This window comes from Ornithorhynchus anatinus, chromosome 13 (assembly GCF_004115215.2).
Source record: "Ornithorhynchus anatinus isolate Pmale09 chromosome 13, mOrnAna1.pri.v4, whole genome shotgun sequence".
In the NCBI taxonomy this organism is placed as follows: domain Eukaryota; kingdom Metazoa; phylum Chordata; class Mammalia; order Monotremata; family Ornithorhynchidae; genus Ornithorhynchus; species Ornithorhynchus anatinus.
In genome coordinates, this window is record NC_041740.1 from 7,042,965 (window position 1) to 7,065,739 (window position 22,775).

At 46.0% G+C, this 22,775-nt stretch overlaps 1 protein-coding gene across 1 annotated transcript in view; it reads right to left on the reverse strand.

Annotated features, from left to right (window-relative positions):
• The window catches only part of PTPRN2 (protein tyrosine phosphatase receptor type N2), an 815,057-nt gene that overhangs the window by 107,801 nt on the left and 684,481 nt on the right, over window positions 1–22,775 (reverse strand). Inside the window, exon 14 of the mRNA XM_029077350.2 lies at window positions 12,147–12,359. Within this exon, the coding sequence (XP_028933183.1) occupies window positions 12,147–12,359 (213 nt within the window). The remainder of the gene's footprint in view (window positions 1–12,146; window positions 12,360–22,775) is intronic.

The following is a 22,775-nucleotide window of genomic DNA, read 5'->3' on the forward strand; positions in this document are numbered from 1 at the left end:
TCCACGGGTTGACTCTGACTTCCGAACAAGGTCAAATTACATCAGTCCCCTAGGCAATCCCCCCTCTGCTTTTTGTTTCATTATCAGGCCCCTTATAGGTGAAGTTGTGTCAATAGAGAATTACCATCAGCATCTTTATTTCACCAAGCAAGAAGTTTGACACAGGGACAAGGTGTGATGGTTCTCTCCCCAACATGAGTCTTATCCCCAGACATAGTATGAACTAGACTGAAAGTTATACAGAATTTGCTTAACTCTCACATGGCACATCCCAGGCCCATGCCGCCTGCCCTTAGACCAACTCAGTTCCCACAGAACTCAACTAGATATCTGCCATTATGGTGAGAACAACCCTAATTCCACATTATCCTATTGCCAAGCTGCGCATCCTATGTGCCCAATGTGAGTTATTCTTCTTGCTTCTTTTCTTCTTTTGATTCCTGGGAAAGAGATAAAATTTACTTTATCCCTATTCTTTCGTCCTAGATTGGGTGAATGACATGAGAAACCGGATTGGGCTGCTCTGGGAGAGACTTTTCATCTCTGCCTTCCAACATCTCTGAAATTAAAAAAAGCAGCCATCTGTTTCAGATGGTCTAAGTGCCGTCCCTGCTGAAGGTAGGGAACCAAACCACAGTTGATTTCCCTTCCAGTTTTTGGATGATACCCGACAGCCCTCTGTTTTTCAAGTGATGGAAGCCCTTGAAAAATCAAGGCTTCGTGTCATCTTTTGATATTCGGATTCCAGCAAAAACAAACACTGGGGAGTCATCTCTAGGGTAAGATTTGAAAAGGGGCATAATTGTCTTTTGGAGTCATCTGGAGGTTGGTCTGCAAGTGAGAATTAGCTGGACATGTCCATCCTTTTTGAGAAAGTCAACTCGACTGCGGTGGCATTCTATGGGCTTGCAGAAGCCCATGAAGAGGAAAGATTTTACCTCATTTGTAAAATGGAGGTAAACATTGTGAGCCCCATGTGGGACAGGGATTATGCTCAACCTGATTAACTTGTTCCTACCCCAGCATTTATTACAGTGCCGGCAACACAGTAAGCACTATGGGGAGTAAGACTGTGAGCCTCACATGGGACAACCTGAAAACCTTGTATCTACCCCAGCGCTAAGAACAGTGCTTGGCATACAGTAAGTGCTTAACAAATACCATTATCATCATCATCCCTTAACAAATATCATTTAAAAAAAAGGAATTCATCTGCTTATGGGCAGAAGATGGGCACGATCTATGATTCCCATCTCTTCTTGAGGAGGGACCTGTCTAACCCAGGATGAGCACGCTATGGGCAAAGCCACCACCAACTGCTCCCTTTGTCCCACCTGGGGAGCAAGAAAATGATATTCACATGTCACATCCCGCACAGCTCTGAGGTGCCTAATCCAGGTGATTTTCATACTTATTTCACACATGCACGGGCTTGCACCTGAGCAGCGGGGGAGCACAACTGGCCTGCCCAGTGGAACAAATCCAAATTCTCGCCAAACATCGTGGCTGGTATTAAATGTTCTGGATGCAAATATTTTAAGCAATTAATGGTATTTATTGAGTGCTTACTGTGTGCAGAGCTCTGTACTTGGTTCTTGGGAGAGTACAGTCCAACAAAGTTGGTAGATATGTTCCCTGCCCAAAAGGAGCTTACAGTCTAGTAGTTAATATCTTCCAGTTTCATTTTTGTTAAGGTAAAACCAGAAAATAAAATTTAGTAGGGGTAGCAGTAGTAGTTGGTGGGAATGATGGTGTTGTGGTGCAGTGTTTGTGTGTGTATGTGTCAGTAATGAGAAAGCCACATTAGCACAGTGCCAAGACCACTATTATGAGGCCAATATGTTACCTGCTCTCACACTTGCCCGGTGAAGTTAAGACTGCATGCCATAAATTACGATTGTCAGAGTACTTTGGCACCATTGGGTGATTTGAGATTGATAGATACAAGATGACATAAAAAACCAAACCCTATCTAAAACCAATGGACTGTACAGAACCAAAAAACCTGAACAGAATGGAGACTATCATCATCTGGATCTAAATGTTCAAAGTCAGCACCTAGTGCAAACTAAAAGGTGATGAAGGAGTCTCCCTTAGACATTAAGAGAGGACCCAAGGTGAGTGCTAATCCTTCCCTTGCTCTAAGAGGCTTTGGTCTCCCCTCACAAGTCCTTAGAAGTATCAGTGCCACTTGTGTGCTGCAGCACTCAAGTTGCTGAGGTGTAGGGAGGTAAAAAGTTTTTTGTTTCTAAATGTTATCTATTAAATGCTTACTATGTGCCAGGCACTATACTAAGCACTGGGGTAGATATAAGATGATCAGGTTGGCCACAGTCCATGTACTACGTGCAGTCTTAATCCACATTTTCCGGATGAGATAACCGAGGTACAGATAAGTGAAGTGACTTGCCTAAGGTCACAAAGCAGACTAGTGGAGGAGCCGGAATTAGAACCCAGGTCCTTCTGACTCCCAGGTCTGTGCTCTATCCATTAGGCCTTGCTGCTTCTAGTTAAACACAAATACTGGATATAAAAGGGTGTCCGGTGATGTACTGGTTCCAGGCAGAGGCAGACCAGCTGAAAACTGGACTGGCCCGTATAAAACCAAATGGCCACCCCAGCTGAAAAAGAGGCATATACACAGTTACAAAATAATCATGGCTCTAACTATCAGCACTGTAGCAATTTCAATATGGTATTGTATCATCAGGATGTGACATTCGTGTCCTACACATAAATCGACACAGTATTTTAGGTGGTTGCATTTGAAAACTGGTTTTGCCTTAATGACCTTTTCTGGTAACTTGTTCCACTGTGTAATTGGCTTTAATGAGATTTTTTTCTTCCTATTTTACTATCCAACCTAAATGCACTTTGAGGGTCAAGCCATTACCCTCCTTCTACCATCTTCTACAATTCCTTACATTCATCTGAGATCGGTAGATGTATTTTGTTAGAAGTCAAACATTAATATTTTATAACAGGCTAATACTCCATGCATTTTACTGCAGACAATCTATTATGCTATGGATTAATTCTCTGTTACATTGTGACATGAAAAGCCCATTGAAAGCAACAGCCTAAAAATGTGGTGTGTGCTTTTTTAAAACCAGAGAAGGAATTCCAGTCCATGTGCCTTTGTACCCTTCACAGTGGAATGTGTTCTGAAGTTTTATATACATTCTGGGGTATGGTTGGGGAGCCACGGGGGATACCCTTAAGATTTGGGAAGTGTTTGATTTCTGGACTCGAAAGACTTTCTCTTTGGGATTATCTGTTTAGTCCATTTAACCTGTTTACACCAGATGACCTTGGCATTTTCCTCAACTCATCATCGTTCAACCCACATATTTAGTCTATCAGTTCTACATTCACAGTATCTCATTGTGGGCAGGGAATGTGTCTGTTTATTGTTGCACTGTACTCTCCCAAGTGCTTAGTACAATGCTCTGCACACAGTAAGTGCTCAATAAATACGACTGAATGAATCTCTAGAATCCATCCCCTTCCTCTCCACCCAAACTACTACCATGCTGATCCAAGCACTTGTCATATCCTGCCTTGAATATTGTATCAGGCTCCTTGCTGACCTTCTTGCCCTCTGCCTCTCCCCTCTCCAGTCCTAACTTCACTCTGCTGCTCAGATCATTTTTTCTTAAAAACAGTTCAGACCAAGTCTCTTCTCCCCATAAAAACCTCCAATGCTTGCTCATCCATCTCCTCAAATGGAAATCTCTTGACCACTAGCTTTAAAGCACTCGATCGGCTTTCCCCCTCCTACCTTAAAAGCTCATAGATCTTCGATGACAATCCTGCCTGTCTGCTTCACTTCTCTAATGCCAACCTGCTCACTGCATCTTGATAATAATAATGATAATAATAGCATTTGTTAAGCTCTTACTATGTGCCAGACACTGTTCTAAGTGATGGGGTTAGGTACAAGATGATCAGGTTGGACACAGTCCATGTCTCACATGCAGCTAAGTGATGGGGTTAGGTACAAGATGATCAGGTTGGACACAGTCCATGTCTCACATGCAGCTCAGAGTCTCAATCCCCATTTTACATATGAGGTAACAGAGGCCCAGAAAGGGAAGTGACTTGCCCAAGGTCACACAGCAGACAAGAAGTGGAGGCAGGATTAGAACCTTCTTGGAGCACAAAGGACAAATATATATGTGTGTGTCCGTGTGTGTGTGCGCATATATATATATATATATATACTATTATATATTATACATAGAATAGATTTTTTGTGTATATTGAGATAGCATATACTAAAATATATATTAAGCGTGAACTATGTTACCATTGGCTTCAAAGCACTCAATCACCTTGCCCCCACCTACCTCACCTCGCTACTCTCCTACTATAACCCAGATGGAACACTTTGCTCCTCTAATGCCAACCTCCTCATTGTACTTCGGTCTCATCTATCTCGCTGCTAACCTCTCACTCAGATCCGACTTCTGGCTTGGAATGCCTCCCCTTTTCATATCCAACAGACAATTACTCTCCCCACCTTCAAAGCCTTATTGAAGGTATATCTCCTCCAAGAGGCCTTCCCCGACTAAGCCCTCATTTCCTCTTTTCCCATTCCCTTCTGCGTCACCCTGACTTGCTCCCTTGATTCACCTTTCCTGGCTCCAGCTCCACAACAGTTAAGCACATATCCATAATTTATTTATTAATGTCTGTTGCCCTCTCTAGAGTGGAAGCATGTTGTGGGCTCAGAATGTTTTGCTATATTGTTGTGTGGTACCCTTCCAAGCATTTAGTACAGTGCCCTGAATGCTGTCAGTAAGTGCTCAATGAATATGATTGCTTGACTGATTGCAGAACACTATGCTATATATATATATACTGCTGCTGCTGATGATAATGATGATGGACTTGTGGAAGAGATTTCATTTCCCTACTGCAGTGAGAAACTGAAAAGGGGAATTGGAAGGAAGGCAAAACAATCAGACTGGATGAATGAGTTACTTTAACAGGACAAAAAAAAAAGGGATGGCCTAGTTGTACCCTCTTATGCAATATTTTGCCTATTTTTCTTATTTCTTTCATTTTCTCTCCTTTCTTTTGTTCCCTCCTCTACTTCCACTCTGCTTCTTTATCTTTTCCATTTTTCCCTGAGGTCCAGTCTCCCTGATCCTAGGAGCCAATTAAATGCTAATTGCCATAAAGCCACACTGCAAAAATCCACTCCTGACCCTTCCACTGCCAGAGGACCCACCCCCAGTTCTGGCCAAGTTCCAAACTTCTGGAATCACCCAGATTAGGGTGGCCCAAGGGTCTGTTGGGCACTCTGACTCCACTCCAGTCTAGATCCACGCATCCAATACTGGGACCAGAACTCAACACATCACAAGGGAAGTTGCAGGAAGAAGCAAGACAGGTTTTTTTTGCCAGGTTGGAGAACAAGGGAATGAACGTGGCCTCACCCATATATGTGGTGAGCCCCTTGGGGGCCAAGAGCCCTGGCTAATTCTCACCCGCATATTCTTTCCCAGTGTTTACTACGGTGCTTTGCACACAGTAAATGTTTGGAAACACTATAACTGCAACTACTGACCAGGACCCCTTCTAGCTTGTCAGTTCATTGTGGGCAGGAAATGTGACTACCAACTTTTTATAATGTTGCACTGTACTCCCCCAACCATTTAGTACAGTGCTCTGAACACAGAAAGTGCCCAGTAAATATGACTGATTGACTGAAGAGGGTGAAAGGACTGAATACGGCAGCAGTTCTTCTACCCTGAGTGAGCATAGTAAGTGGTCAATAAATACCACTGATAGATTGATAAAGCTGTGAAGAAGGGAATCTACACTGTCCCCCTTCCTCAGAAGCCAAGCTAAAAGGTGGTGAAAACAGGCAGATGGAGGGGCAGAATGCCTTACCTGTAAAGGTCACAACGGCCCAATACCTTACCAAACTCTTCTCCACAAATAGCAATCACAGTGCAGTTCACATGATTCCAACCTGTTGAGCCACTTTACCAACCTCCCTTAAAGTTTTAGGTAACTTAAGAGAATTAAACTAAGCTCTGTCAGGGCAGAGAACTGTCTTGCACTTATAATGCATGCCCCCAAGTGCCTAGCACAACAGTAGGTCAGGAGTCCCAACTCGGGTGGACGGTAGGTACTCTCTGTGTGTTTAGTACATTGATCTGCACATTGTTAGCGCTTAATATGATGATGGTATTTGTTAAGCGCTTACTAGATGCCAAGCACTGTTCTAAGTGCTGGATAAACACCACTGACCACCACTGACTGTCTCTCCTTTTCTCCAGATCTCTCCCGGGAGCCCACCCAAGTCCAAAGGAAGAGCTGCCTCCATCCCTGTGGGAGGCACTTAGTAAATGCTGTTGCTGTTGATTATCTAAAGAATGTTCGGGGCCCAGATAAAAGGAAGGTAATGAAACAAGAGAACTGTGTCAACACAAAATTTCCAAGGAATGAATTCTCCAAAAAGTTTTATATATCAAGGACATTGCAATCCTCTGAGGCTCTCTGATGGTCTGCGGAGCATTATATTGTTTTAAATTAAACTCTTGACATTATCAGAACCTGACCTAAGGACTGACATACCAAAACAGGAGAGAGGATACATGCTTTATTTTTGTTTTCTGATGTTTGTTTGGCAAGCTTAGCAGATTTTCATGGTCTTTAGAGAAAATACTGCAGCATCAGAGAATGGCAGCTCAGGAAGCATTTAAAAGGAATAAAACTGCAGGCTGATCAGGTGGATGACGTATTTGGGAATTCAAGACTGATAAGGATAATGGACTGTAAGTAAATATTTTGAAAATTACATCCAGACTCATAAATGAGAAGGTATTTGAGTCAATTGAGCTTGTCCATAAATCTGTAAACTATGGGAGTTTCCTTTTTCCCAAACACTTAATCAGTCTAACGTATGCATCAATTTCAAATTCATACTCACAATATTTGAAAAATAAAATGTGTCCTTCACTTACCCACCAACATAAGTTCTGCAATGGACTGGGACATCACAGCTTTTAAAAACTGTGCCTGCTTCACAGAATTAGACATTTATTCTCTCTTCTTTTTTTGCAAAGAAACCATCCTAAGCTTCAGGTGTTAATGGGCCATACAAGTCTCTGAGTTTTAAACTGAATGGCATCTACTGCTTAGAGAATTTCAAAAATTACACAAGGAAGCACTTCATCTCATTACATTCAAACAAATTAAAGCTATTTTGAGCTCGGAATGTAAAGGGAAACAATCATTCCTATCCCCCACCCCCCTATCATTCAAAAGAAAAGAAAAATCCCTCACATCTTAAAACAAATGGACCGCTGACAAGGAGAGTTCACTCCCACAGCAAGGGCTCTCAAGTTTGGTAGTGATGCCGAGAAAGCAACGGACAATTTAACTGTTTTCTAAAGAATAAAAAGCATTCCACCTCTGCTTCTGACACCCCTCACTGTCCGCTGGTGAGGCAGCAGAAACTAACTCGGAGGCACTATGGTTCTCTTAATTCAAAGCCAAAGATGCAAAGCAAACCTGAAACATGACATCTCTTTGTATAGCCCAGCATTCCCTTCAAAGCAGAGGTTAAAAGTCAGGGTGCAGTTGGACTCACAAATTCATCACCCTGAGCCAATGGAGCATCCCTAAATAGCAGCAATCACCAACGCATGCTGTCATTACATTAATAATCACTTGCTAATGGGAGCAATGACAACCAAGATGCACACTTAGAGGCTCTGTTTACAGGCGGTCCCCAATGCCTGAATGTGTGCTTATCTTTGGGTTAGGTGCCAAAGGCCTCAAAGGGCACAAAGAAATCTGCTCAGTGTTGTGAAATAAGCCATCAAAGGCTACTAGCTGAAAATTCCCGAGGAGTGTCTGCCCTAATGTCACAGGAGGAAGAGTGGACTAGCAGAATACTAACCTTGCTGTTCAGAGATGATCAAAGCATCAAAGTAATGGGAGCGACATTAAAAAAACAAAACGCCATATCAATGAAGAAAAAGAAAGAGAGTCTCGTTTTAATTATTGAATAAGTTATTAGGGCTATTCTTTTTAACCCAGTGGTCACACACCTGAATGAATAAAGTCACATCTGAATTAAAATAAATATAAAATATGTATCACACACACACACACACACAAATGCATCCTATTTGTGCCTTTACATTTGCTGTGTTTTACACAATGCCCCTTTTACATTAGTTTGAAGAAAATATTTAAATGTAAGCCACTAAAAGAATTTAGGTTACATGGGGAAAAGATTGGGAACAAATTAGAACTAAGCGATACACTTATAAACTCTAATTTTGAAGAAAAAGCAAAATGTACAGATGATTCTACATTGGTGATTGGTAGCTTCATCAGACCTTATTCGTGGCTGTCTTTAAAGGTCCAGATTTTCCAAAAATTAACCCATCCAAAGATTGCACACGGAATCATCTTGGATAGAATTTTCTGAATCCGAGGGATTTTAGAGATTGTTGATTTGAAACTGGATCAACCCAACAAAGAAATAAGGAAAAACAAAGTTCCAAGGTGAAATTCTTGTTTGGCATACATACTGAACCGAATGGTTCAGAGTGGAATAGAAGAACAATCAATGCTTCAACTGCCTAATTTTTATCTGTATCTTGGAAAAATGTATAACCCATATGGGCTCTGCCAACAATCGTGCCTGAGAAACAGTTATTTATCGCTCATGGTAGAAGAACATTAACCCTCTACCTTCCAAGCCCCATACCACAAATTACATGCCCATACCTTTGATGGACCCTGTGTGGGAAGACTGTCATTGTAACTGCTGCAAAGCCTTCCAGATCTAGCAGGAGTCTTATAAGGATGACAAGGCAAAGATCATTTCAGAGGAAACAAGTTGTGAACTTTCTGATACTAGCACTTCAACTTCACAGTTCTAACATACAAATACACTAGGTACTAGTGTACAACAAGCTTTCAGTGCTGTGTTTTTGTGTGTACAACAGTCTATATTAGACTCTATATTAGTAAACACAAAAACACTACATTAAAAGCTTGTGGTGGGCAGGGAATGTGTCTATCAATTCTGTCATACTGCAGTTTCCCAAGTGCTTAGTATAGTGCTCTGAACATAGTAAGTGCTCAATAAATACCTTTGATAATGGTGGTATTCACAAAATAAAGAAAGCTAGGCACCTCAGCCCCAGGTCCTACTGCTTTTCTACAGCAGTACATCAATTTCTATTGCTACCCATTTTCTTTTATCACCAAAAAAGTGTGAGATAGCTATGTATGCTTAGAGAAAAAAAAAGAACTACCTGCAGTGATGTGCAATGATACTTGCACAGAATTGCTGTTTGACTATTACTTCTCTAGGTCTCACCTCTTGACCATCTTATTCATTCATTGATTTTCTCCCTCAATCAGTCACTAAATGCAAGTCCATTTTCCAGCCAAGCTGTAGAAAAGGGCTCATTATTTAACAGTTCAACTTTCAACTTAAGCCAGCAGAGGGGCACCCTTTGCCTGCCCAGGATTCCATTGTTTTATTATTGCCTTCACTGAGCACTGAAATCAATTCAGTCATAAAAGAAAATGCAGAAACAATTAAACATTTTTTTCTTGAAACATTTCAGATGATGCTAACTTCTCACCTCTCACTCTCAAAGAATACATAAGACAGAAGAGCTTCTTTTAGTCAAGTCAGAGAAGATAAGCTACGGAGATGTTTTGGTGAGTTAGAGTTAATATCAATTTTGCTTATGGAAGCCAATATCTTCTATCCACCCCCTTAAATTAAAAATATAAAAAAGAAAAGAATACTAAGGATTTCACACTGTTAAACTGTTCAAGCTCCAGAACTGCATACACTTCCTTCCTGTTAAGAATAGAATAGAGGAGCATTTTGCTATAATCTGATGGGCTAAAACTTGGCTCTGCCCAAACTGTGAATAATCTGCTCAGTAACCTTGCAGACAAGAAACACACTTCATCCAACTATTTCCCTATATTTCCCTAATGAAAATATTTCAGGGACATCCAAACTGAGAAAATGAGTACTAAACAAGGTTTTCAAATTTCCTGGACTAGATTCTTAAGTCTTATTTTTAGAATGTTTTCTATATCAATCTGGAAAAAAGTAGTAAAGCACACATTTCATTTAGTGTCTGGATTACAAATTCTTATTAAACAAACCAGAGCTCATTAGAAAATCAATATCAACTTAACCACCGTGCCCCCAGGAGAAATGGCAAAAAGGTCACTCCAAGAAATTCAAACAATTTTCCTGCTGGAAGGGCACGATTTTAATTACAGATACTATTAATTAGAGCTGTCACTGGGAAGATTTTTTTTCAGTTAATTATCACAAATGCATTTCTAAGTATAAATTTTGAACCTGCATTTTTTTTAATTAGGCATTCCTGCCTGCATGTTCAATCTTTCCATTTCATTAATTCTTTTTATATTTGAATTTCAAAATATATCAAAGGCTGCCATACTTTCTGAAAAATCTACATCAGTATGGTCCTCTCCCCCCACGTGGAACATAACCAGTGTAATAATTTATTAATTTGTTGACAAAGTCTTAGCCCTTGAAGATTGGGCTTCATACACTGCTGATCACCTTCAATAGGAACCCTCGATAAATCCAGTTTTCCTACATGTGACATTTTTAAGGTTTCTCCTTTTAAAAGAGTTTTCTTTTGCTTTGAACTCAAGCTGAAAGCCACTCTCTTGAAATGCCACCTTTGGCACGTGTTTGAAGTCACTGCTCTTTTATGAAAAAGTATTCACTGACCATAACAGCTGTACTTGGTTAAGACGACGATCTAGATTTCTTAACACAACGGCAGTAGAAAAGTTTAAAATTTTGGGGGAAGAAAGATAATTTATGCTTCTGACATACTGAAGCACAAAACACACAGTTCACCAATTCAAGTTTCCTAGGGGATTTTGGGGTGGATGGGGTGGCAGGGAAACTCTCCAATATTCTAGAAGGCATGTGGGGTCAGATGGGTGTAGAGTGCAAGTGGATATTTGTTCAGGGCCCCTCTGTGAGTGGGGAGCATCTCTGGAAAGACCCATTCTGATATGTGCGAGAGTCCTCGCTGAATGGAAGGGACCCATTAATTTTATCAGCCAAAGAGATCTCTTTTCTGTGAGTGCAAATCTGATGACAGAGAGTAGTGGCAATTATTACCATTGCCAAGCTCTAAATATATCATTTTTTAATTAAAAATAATGATGAGTTGTTCGAGGAAACAAAGAATAAGGAATTAAAAACTCTGCCTATGCCCTATATGGTTTAGGTGGTGCAAAACCAACTTATTTTACGTTTCCAAATGTGCATATGTCCTTAAAATTTAATAATTACAAGAAATAGAAAAAAATTCCATATATTGGGTTGCAATGGTCCTGGGTATTAAGCTCCTGGACAAGCTACAGTAATTGAGTTGAATATACATTTTCATTAAAGATCATTATTAACCATGAAATATGGGCTGGCGAAACCATAAAAACACTGTAGCATTTTTTTTTTCCTTGCCCAATCATTCTAATTCTGCCTTCTCTATATCCCCCATTGGTTTCTGATTTATTTCACAGATTCATCTGTAATATTTCTGTATTACTCGCACACAGCTGCTTCCATTGTTCTCCCAGAGACATTCTTGGTTTACCTCCCATCTATCAGCATTATATTTCACTTTATCTGAATAATGGCAGAAGGTGGCAACAGATCAGGTCAAGAGATCTTTTCATATAAAACCCCGAGGAAGTTGATAATTCAAGAGACATCTTCAAATACCTACATGATCCATTTATCATGCACCTCCAGCATTTTTTCATTAATAGTGGCCAAACTAAGAAAGACTGTGGCTAATACATAATTCATGCATTGTATAGTTTTCCACATTTCTAATTAGCAAACCAGCTTTCCCCACTACCACAAAAATAAACATAAGATGAATACAGAGCAGTAAAATTCTACTGGTATGAATTTTGATGGAACGTCCCATATTGTCACCAAAAGAGAAACTATATTATAAATACAAGAACAATTTCTGGGAATGGAGATGGGTCCCAAGACCAAGTAATGGTTTAGGCACCACACAGCTGGTAGATTTATTGGAAAGGAAATTAATAAAAAGATTATTTATTCTTATTCTTACCTGGTAAGCAGCAGTAGCATCGGAGCTTGGATCAGTACCTAGAGCTGACAGCTTCTCCTTCAGTTTGTGGTGGGAACTGTGGCGGAGGCAGTAGATGACTCCTGAAGCTACTAGGACTCCGATGATGCAGGCAATGGAGATCAGCGTGAGGATAATGAATTTGGTGGATTCCTCTTGCTCTACATGATGAGGCAGAAGCTTCAGTTTGCTTTTCTACAGAACACAGTGGATGGCAGGAAGGAGGAGGAACAGCATATTAATATACAATACATTCCCACCTCTAAAAACTAAACAGAAGCACTCTTTTGAAACATAAGGGGATCTTAAAGTCAGAAAACTGTACGTGGTTATACTGTAATTAAAATTATAAAGGAAAGGGGATGGAGGGAGGGGGGCTGGACAGGAGATCATCCTCAATTCAAACAATGTTTTATTCTGAAGATCTACATTACTGAGTTGAATGTTTAGGAAGGGCAAACAATGCAGACATGGGAAAAAATATTAATTTTCCCAATTTTCAAAAATGGGAATTACTTGACAGGCAAATTCACTTCCTTAATAAACACACACATACACACAGGCACCCACATTCACATATACCAAAAGCCCACAAACATCTACACTCTCCTTCCAAACAGGTCAGAGAAAAAAAAAGAAATTGCTTCAGGTCAGCACAACAAACACAAACAGTTTGTTAGAGTAATACTCTATCACCAGCCACAGTAAAGTCTGATAATAGTAAGATATGCTCATCTTTATACTGTAGCAAGTAGGAAAATATCATTATCATCATCATTACTACTACTACAGTATTACAGAATTGTTATTGCTACTATTATCAACATCCCCACAACTCTACCATGGGGGCAAGATCCCCAATGATTGGCTAGCCTGAAAACCATTCTGCTTGCTTGAAAAATTATGTTTGCTAGGAAACAGACTGAAAACCCTGGCCAGCTCAAGTCATTGGTTAGTTGGGCAAACACGAGCTTTTGTGTGCCTTTGGGGCATACAGGCATACATTCACCTAGGCAGGCATATGCCTCCTTCCATTCCCGGCATTTTCCTAGGAAGGAATTTTTTTTTTAAAGGAGAAGACAGGGCTAGAGCTTGAACTTCTGTCTTTAAGCTGATATACAAAAGTAATGGAAAGGTTCCAAACTCCACCAAATTCCTTTTCATTCTGGTTTGAGTTTTTTTGTGTGTGTGTGTGTGTGTGTGTGTGTGTGTGTGTGTGATTGTGAATGTGTGTGCGTGTGTGTGTGTCTGTCTGGAAGGAGGATTCAGAAATACAGGAGAATCCTTCTGCTGCATTTTACTTGTCTCCGTGTGCTAAAAGTTGTCCCATAATTTCCCCTCATTAGCTTCATTATAAGGTATATTAGCAACAATTAAAAACGCAACATGAAAATGAAAAGACCAGGCACGCCAATTGCAGCAAGACTCATTTGGCCAGCATTCCCCTCTCACAATTACCAGGGAAATGAATTGAAAAGCACGCCCCTGCCTCAGCCCTGGTTGCTACAAGATGAGAACAATTAGCAAACTCCTTTCCACCACCTAATTTCGCGTGGTAACAAAATGGATTTTTCCCCATGAATGCCTAGCCGGCCTATTCATTATCTCGCTTCTATTAGTAATTTTCTGCTCCGTATTCAGCTAGCCAACTCTTAATTTCCTCCTGTCTTGCAGTGTACACAGTGCCTCTTATGTCAGGCCCGGTCCATTTTTATCTTGTAATCATAAAGGCCACCAAAGCAATTATCGCTGGTCTTGACTGGAAACGCTGGTCATTAATTAGCCTCCTTTTGCCTTCAGTGCGGCGGATTAGCTAGGGCTGGGGCTGAGTTAATGGAAACGCGGATTCAATGAGAAAAGACTTCCAGATTTTCGTGCCTGGATGCGCAGCTCAGAGGAGGATTGTTAGGTTTGGAAACCCCGGGAAGTGGAAAGGGGGGTGGGGGGGAGAGAGAGAAAGAGAGAAGAGGGAGGCAGGAGGAGAGCCGTGCGGTGGAGAGGAAAGGAGGAAGAGCTGGGGAGGGAGAGACGAGGAAGGAAGGGAGGAGGAGAGGCGGCCAGAGAAGTCACGATGGGCACGGAATGTGTTTGCGATGCATGTGGGGCTACAATTCGCTTTGCTTGGGAGCTGTAGGGTGAGCTCTGCAATTTGGCTTTCGGCGGCCGCCTGTGCTTGTCGAGACAGCCACCCCCCCAACACACCCCCAACACCTTATCCTTCTCTCCAGAAACGAGTCCCTCCCCGGAGTCACACTCCCACACACAAACACAAACACAGAAAGAGCCCTGGCTCTCTCGGGTCCTCCCCTCCTTCCCTTGTGCCCCCACGCCCGAGCAGCCGCGGAGGGAAAGCCCGGCCGCCCACCGTTGGATGGACGGATGGATGGACGGATGGTTGGATGGACGGATGGATGGATGGACGGACGGATGGATGGACGGACGGACGGATGGACGGATGGTTGGATGGACGGACGGACGGACGGACAGCAACTGCCCACCCACCCACCGCCGCCAGGCAAGGCAGTGCAGTGGATGGTCCCAGGGTGGCTGCCCCGGTAGGTGTTGGGGTGTGTGCGTTGTGTTGCGGGGAGGGCGGGGGGAGGCGGGGCAGGGCGCGGAGGCTCCTCCCCGCAGGTCCCCGCACAAGGCTCAGCCACCGCCTACACCGTACCGTCCCCTCCTCCTCCTCCTCCCGCCCCCAGCTAGCGGCATTTGATTGTTCGAGTCTGTCCAGCGGTTCATTTAAAGATGCGCCACCGGAGACACAGCACGCCCCCCCCTCCAACCCCCAACCCCTCTGCTTAGCCTCCTACCTCAGTTTACCCCATCTCACTTGGCAGATGGGCGAGGAGGTCCATGGAGAGGGGAAATTTTCGGGGGGGGGGGGGAGCGGGGAAGGGTCCGACTCCCCTCCCCCGGGGCGCGGCCCTTGGCTGCCCCAGGGGCTGCCGCCTGGGAGTTACAACTCTCCTCTCCTCGGCCACTGCCCCAGGATTAGCATTTCACAGAAAAGAATTTCTGCCCCGCGCCGGGTGAAAGGTCGAAATCTACATTTAAATGGGTGTGTGTGTTGGGGTGGGGGGGAGCTGTTGAAAAATGATAGTGTCCCCCGGGCCTCCCCCAGCCCCTCATGCGATGGGCGGCCTGCGCCCAGGTCAGGACCGCCAACCGTTACCCCTTGGGCTGGGCCCCGGGGTCCCTCTGTCCGGGGACGGCGGACCGACCGACCGACAGACCGACCGGACAGCTGTCCTCGTCCGGGCCCCTCTCGGCCCTAAACGCCTTTAGTCCCCAACCTGCCCCTACCCCATGCAGCTGGACAGAAGCGCCTCTCCCCTCCCAAGCCGACAAGGAGAGAGATGCTAACAAAGGGAAACGTGTCCGCCCAACGGTGGGGAGATAGCCCCAGCTGCCCACCGGCAAATAGTTATATACACACACAGACACACAGAGACACACAGACACACACCTCCCCCATGCCACGAAGAGCTGTACCCACACATGAATATGTAAAGAAGAACCGGGGTCTGACTCCCAGCAACTGAACACGCTAATGAAGATAGTACCCGCACTCACTAACCTTCTCACAGGCAGGAAAGGGGTTGCGGAACCATCTGCAAGAAGCCCCTAGCACAGGTTCGTGGCCTCGCCGGGCTAACACCGCCGAAACACGCAGGCCTCTGCGGAGCTTCGTGTGCGTGGGAAAATACAAGCTCAAAGCTCACAGGGCCTCCCGTTTTCACACAACTGCCCACTGAAATAGAGGGATGCCACCGGAACACACCAACTCACAGACCACGTGCATGAACAAGTACGTCCCTGTTACACGCAGACACCGACCGATACACAACGAAACCCATTGACAACGCATTCGCCTCCCTACACCCGGAGAGGCTTCATCGTAACCGCCTCCTCGGCATACTCGGAGGGGGCGGTTAATCCACACAGCCTACAAATATATCGAGCATCAGGCCGGGTTTTTTTTTAACCTCGTAAAATAAAATACCCAAAGAATCGACTTGGAATTGAGTGTACCAACGTAGCGCGGAAGGCCACGGAAACGCCGCGGGTTTTAGCAACAGATATAACATCGCATTCTGGATTGGGTCTGTCTGCGTTTTATTTCATTTTGTTTTGTTTCAAAATTGTAGCAATATATTCTCGCCTCCCAGGCAGTGATAGATACTTCTGTCCCTCCCTCTCGATTAGTCGGCCCACTTGGTCTGCAAGTTTTACGATCTTTGTCTTGTCCCCCGCTTATTCCCGTTTATCTCTCTTCTCCTCCCTCGCCCGGCTCCAGAAATAAATAAATAGATATACAAATACATAACGAGCCCGGCCGTTTGGGTGCCAGGGACAGAAGCTTCGTTGTGGCGATGTCGAGGCTGTCTGTCCCGTTGACCCCATACACGCCTCGGGCAGGGAAGGCCCAAGGCGGCGGCCCGGGCGGGTGGGCGGGCAGGTGGGCGCAGGGGATTCCCAGCGACTCAAGTGTCCAGTCCTGGCCGGAGGGGTGGGGGGAAGAAGGAAGGGGTTGCGGGGAGGGGAGGGGGGACGCCGGGCTCCCTCCCTAGAGGGAGGGGCCGTTGTACTCTCCAAGCGCTTAGTACAGTGTTCTGCACACAGTATGCGCTCAGTAAATACGACTGAATGAATGGAAACGACCAGGCCGACGACGCTGGAAGAGATCCGGGCCCGCATTCCGCCCTCCTCCTGCTCCTCTCCATCCCTCCTTACATCCAGGTGTCCACTGCTTTTTGAAAGAAGGGGGAAGAAGCAGGGTCCAAAACGCACACTGGCTCCTCCCCAACCCCCCAGGCGGCCTGAAACCCTGGACACCCCCATTCCTCTCCAAACGCCTCCCGCCCCGGGGCATGGGTCAGGAGGGCCAGGAGGGCGAAGAGCACGGGGGGAGCGGCGAGCTGCGAGGCAGGACAGGAGGCGAACCCGGGCGGGGGGTCCGTGTCTGCCGCTGCCGCCGCCACCGACGACCATCGGCCAGGGGTCTCCGGGTCACTCTATCGGCTCTGGCCCGAGGATGGGGAGAGTCCAGTCTGCCTGGCCTGGCCCGGGGAAGGTCCAGTGGTCTCCCCTGACCCAGGGGGAAACCCCCGGGGGGGGGAGGATGGCTCCGGAGAGGAGGCAGCATGGCAGAGGTAGGGGGCTTCCCGGGTCCTGGGGGGCTGTAGGGGTCGAGAGGAGGAGTGGACCCCAGGTGCAGGCGGCGGCCCGGCTGCAGCTGAACTCAGAAAACACACACACACACACACACACACACACGGATGAAAGGAAAGGGTACTGGAAATTCATTTAGTCCAACCCCCTGCCTTCAGGCAAGGCCACCCTAATCCAGCCCACACCGCTGGGAATCTGCATTGGAGCAGATCCAACTTGTCTGCCGATCCTCTGAGCTAACCACGCCGTCTCTACTCAAATGCCCCTACCTGGAGGCTCAGAAAGGACACGTGGGTGGTTACTAAGACGAGGAAACAAGATACATTATCCAATAAACATCAGTTCCGGCTCTAACCGAAGTATTGACGGAGATAAATCCACCCCGCTGCCTGGATCCACGAAGAGACAGAACCGGCGCATATTAAAAACTTGCCATTTTGGGTCCTTTTTGCTAAGCCGGTGCGATTTACTTAATATAAAGCAACAACGAGATGTTTGTCTTGCAATACATTTCTTCCCCCTCCAAACAAGTTGTGGTTTTAGGGATCTCTAATTATTTCGGAGGATGGACGTGAAGCCCAAATTTGACTTCGTGTTGCCCTCCCCACCCCCAAATATTTACCTCCTGCCCCCTTTTCCCACCCGTTCCCCACACCCTCGCCCCAGCCTCGAAGGCCTCCCCGTCTGGCTGTGTCGCGGGTCCCTTCCTCCAGCTCAGCGCTCAGGCTTCCCGCCGGAAGAGAACCCAGGGTTAATTAGAGGCATCCTGTCAGCCTTGACTTGAAATTGAAAGAAAAATGTTTAAATATTTATGAATTTGACATTTACAGTCAGACGTCTTTTAAAAGCAGAACACCTCTCCCTGTGCAACAGAGTTCAGCTTGCTCCAGGGGTTGGGGAAGAGGGGTGGGGGTGTTTCGAAGAGGGGAGACAGAGGACGGTGAAGAGGAGAAGGAGAAGGAGGAAGCTGGTGAGAGGAGGAGAGGGATGGGAAGGGAAAGAAGGGAGGACCCATCAAGAGGGCTGTGTCAGAAGAAAAATAAATATCCTGAATAGCGTTTTAAAAACCAGTTCTAATTAAACAAATATTCATCCACTGAGGTGTAACTGCACTTGAAAAGGCCCCCTGAGCAGTCCTGGAAATCTGTTCCATTGACGGCCTCAACCCCCTCCTTATCTCCCCCCTTCTCCTAACACCGCCCCCCCCCCCCCCCATTCAGAATACAAAGTACCTCAGAAGATTATAGAGCAGTGATAAGCAGTAAAAACCCTAGCTGGGAATGTATTGGCAATGTTCTTAAAAAAAACCCTGAATTCACAAGCTTTAACGCAAACGGTTTATATGATCTTAGTCTGTGCTTAAAGGTGAAGAAAGGCCGGTGGGACTTGACTTACAGCTGGTTCTGAGTCATTTACTGAAAGTTGTATTCAAAACCATGTTTAAGTCTGTAATGTCTGCTTCATCTGATTAACTTTTTAAAAGAGAAAAAGAGTACTTTGGAGTTGAATCAAATGCTACTCTGAGCCATTCACGCAAATTCAAAACTGGGATAAAAACATCTGAAAAGTGAACCAACAATGGAATCAGGACATTATTTTTGCCATTAGGTAAGGGATGCCGCTCTACCTCGGACAATGAACTCAGATAACTTTCAATGTTCTTACCTCTACTTACTTCGATGAGTGGACGAGCAACATCTAACCTGTCTAAATATCATTTCTCCATTTTTATTTTGATTCAGGTGATGTAACAATCCGGTGATAATTTCAATTTGAAAGGTCCCATTCCCGAAAATGCAGAAGTTGGCTGCTTGTGCACCAATAAGGTCATTTTTTTCAGTGGTTTGATAAATAAACTGAGCAATATTTTACATTTCATTCCACGTTTGACAAATTTTATTTCCTAGCCCCCTCTAAGGAGTAAGAGAACAGTTAAGAGTTTTTAGCTGGAGTAAAGAACCAAACAAATCAATTTCAGAATACTGCTTTCTGTCTTAAAACATTTTGAAAAAGTTTTTCTTGGGCTGTTAGGGGAACTATTTTTAATTTGGAATTCGCCACAGAAATGTAATAAATGAGAGAAGTCAGGCGGAAATAATCATGTATTAATTCTCTGCATTACAAAATCTTTTCAGAAGCTATTATCAGAGCAAGAGGCATTGTGGTCTGAATTCAGGGTGGGAGAAAATCCTTTGTGCCACTGAAAGCTATTGTTCCTCTGTGCAGATGAAATTGTACTTGCAAATCCGCCATTCAAGGAAGCTAAAAGATGCCTATATGGGCAAAAGAAAAGCATTCTACAAGAAAATAATTATCCTTAAACATAAACTTTCATGAAAATAAGTTTTGGGTAAGCCGTTTAAAGGAGCGTTTTGTTAAAAATGTACAGGCATTGATATTACGGTAAAACATATATCGTAAGTCACTTATCTTTAAATAGTATTCAAACATCCACTCTGAGGAAACGAATGCCTATTTTTAATGGAGCCCTCAAGATTTAAGACGGGGTTAAAAAAAAATCACTCACGTGAGCAGTTTTTAGTAACGCTGATACACAATATGCTGTCTAGGTTATTCTACACAGAAAACAATCCGCCGTAGAAAAGGTCAAAACGGAGAGCAGCATGACCAAACGGAAGCACCCTCACGGCATCTTTCAGATTCACTGCAGACAATTTTACTTCCTTAAAAACCAACCTCGGCCAGGACAGGTAGCTCTTTCCCTTTCGGACCCGCCGTTTGCATTCCTATTTGTTTTAGTTTTTTTTTTTTCCAAGTCCGGTTTAAGGAGCAAGAGCGTTTGCAAAACACAAATACCCGGGGTCTACAAACTGTGTGCCCAACACACGCGGATTCTTCCTGGGTAGAGTGTGTGCAAGCGAATATAAAATATTAGAACTGTGAGTGGCTAGAATGCCTTTCTCCTTGAGAAGTCCCTGGCAGAGGTCTGCCCCGCGCTTGGGCCAAACCTGTTCGGGGTGGAGTCCCAGGGTGGGGGGTCCCAGGGTTGGGAGGTCACAAGGTGGGGGTGGGGGTCCCGGGGGTAGAGCTGGAGGACGAGGCTGGAGCCCCCGGCCCCTACCGGGCTTGCTGTTGGCATCCCTGTGGGCGGAGGTCAGTTGGCACGGCGGGTCAGACTTGGGGCTTTTCCTGGGGAAGGCTGCCCTCGGCTGGGATGGAGCCTTTTTCTAAGGCTTCGCAGAGAGGTCGCCAAGATTACACCGCCATCTCCGGACACAAAGGCTGGCGGGGTTCCTGAGGGACCCCCTTGCCCCCTCCTGCTCCCGCACCCCCAGCTTATTCACATCACTGAGAAAGGTCAGCGCGAGGAGCCACTGTCCCATTGACTGGCCGGGGACACAATGCTGCCGCCTCCAACCTTCCCCCGCGCCACAAAGCTTGCAGAGGCCGCGCCCGACCCACCCGGGGGATTAATATCCCCAACAACGACCGGAGAAGACCAAGAATTCCGCGAGTTCGACGAGGCCCTGGTCAACTGCAAACATCCTCGACTCCCTTCCTCCTCTTGCTCTCCCCTCCCGATTCCCCGAGGGCAATAAACCAGAAACCAACTGGAGTTCTGCGTACCTCTTGGTTCCTTTTTCTATTTTTTTTGTGGGGGGTAGGGGGTGGCGAAAGAGGGAGGAAGAGGGTTGCGGGTTTATTCTGCAGATAAATCTCCACAAACCACCTTAAACCCGGGTTGGGCGGTCCCCCATTCCCGCTGTTTTACACCTGTCATGAACTTCCTCCATCCAGACCTAAAAGAAGAGAGGGGCCCATAAAAAACCCACCTCTAAAGGAGATTTTAAACAGGTCTCTGGAGCAGAGACTGCCCTGTACAAGATTTCCTTAGGAGACTCGACTTGGCGCAGGCCGCCGTATCTTGGGCTGAAGTCACCGGTTTAGACAGGGGAAAAAGGAGGAGATTAAGGTGGAGGAGAGGAGGAAGAGACCATGCAAGGAGAAGGACCTCTGCTCTGCCCAAAGTTTGGCGCACCCTGGTACTACGAGGAGGGAATATGTCGCTTTACTGTTGTACTGTATAGTGTGTACAGTGCTCTGCACACAGTAAGCCCTCAATAAATACGGTCGAATGAATGAATGAATGAAGGCATCTCGGGGGCATCCTGGCCAGTTGAGTGGAGTTGTCCACGGGGAACGGGGGAGACGCCATCAGCTCTTGTCCGGGCCTGGGCAGAGCCGAAACCTCAGGCCCCCACTGGCCGGGAGAGAGAGAGAGAGAGAGAGAGAGAGAGAGAGAGGGACGGGCGACCGGCTGAAGCCCCCCCATCCCAGGCCTCGGAAAGGTTGGGCAGACCCAAGACCAACCTGAGAAAAATGCTGCGAAACCACAGCCCCAGCCAGCTCCAGGATCTGGGGGTGGGCGAGGAGACGCGACCAGTTGTCAAGGCTCAATGGATTAATTTGGAAAAGATCTCATTTCGGGATCCGGAGAAGTGTCCCACAGGAGTCTACCCCAGAGAGAGGCGGGGTGGGGTGGGGGTGAGCATTCACTCGTAAAGTGGGTGCATACAGCCGTGGGGAGAGGGATGGGGGGAGAGAGGGGACACACACATGAACGTATGTTGTGTGTGTGTAGGCGTGCGCGCACGCACGAAAAAAAATCAATCCATAACCCGGCAGGTCTGCGCGCCGGTTAGTTTTGTGGTTTTTTTTTTGCCTAGGTCTCTCGGGCGTTGGGCTGGGAGAGAGATCGCCGTTCCCGTGGTGGGAGGCGGAGGGAAGGGAGAGGTAGGGGCGGGAAAGTTATTCTTGCAGTTTCCAAGAGGAGAAGGAGGAGGAAAAGGAAGCGGCGGAAGCGGGAAAGCTCGCCTTCGCAGAGGGCGCGGAGAGAGTAATGGGATCTTCCCGGGCGCTCGATTCCCCCCGTCCCAACTCAACCTGGGACCGACGGGGACAGTCCCACCCCCAAATCCAAATTCCAAACCAGGCCCCCAGGGCGGGTGGGACCTGAAGGGGGTCACCGGGGATTGGGCAGGGGAGAAACCCCCCCCCCAATTCATGCCCCCCTCTCCCTCCCGCCGGGTCCTGAAACTTTCAAGGACCGGCGGCCTGAACCGCGACGCAGAACGCAAGAATGGAAGGGGACACAAGGATGGAGGGGGACACCCCCCTCCCCGCAACCCATCCCAGCAATGGGGTGCTGCCTGGCGCTGTCCACTCACGTCCCTCCCGCCAGGCCGCGGTAGGCCACGGAGCAGTCCAGCGCCATCCCTTCCGCCCCCCACACCCCTCCACTGGGGCGGCCCAGACCCCCTGCCTGGTGCGTGGCTCCCACCTCACCTCGCCCTGCGAGATACCTTTTTCCGCCTCCCCAGAAGCAAGAAGTTTGTCCAGAAAGGGCTCCTCCCTCCCCCGCCCGCCCCTACCTCCATTCCCCCCCCCCTTCCCGCCCCCCACTCCCATCTTCAA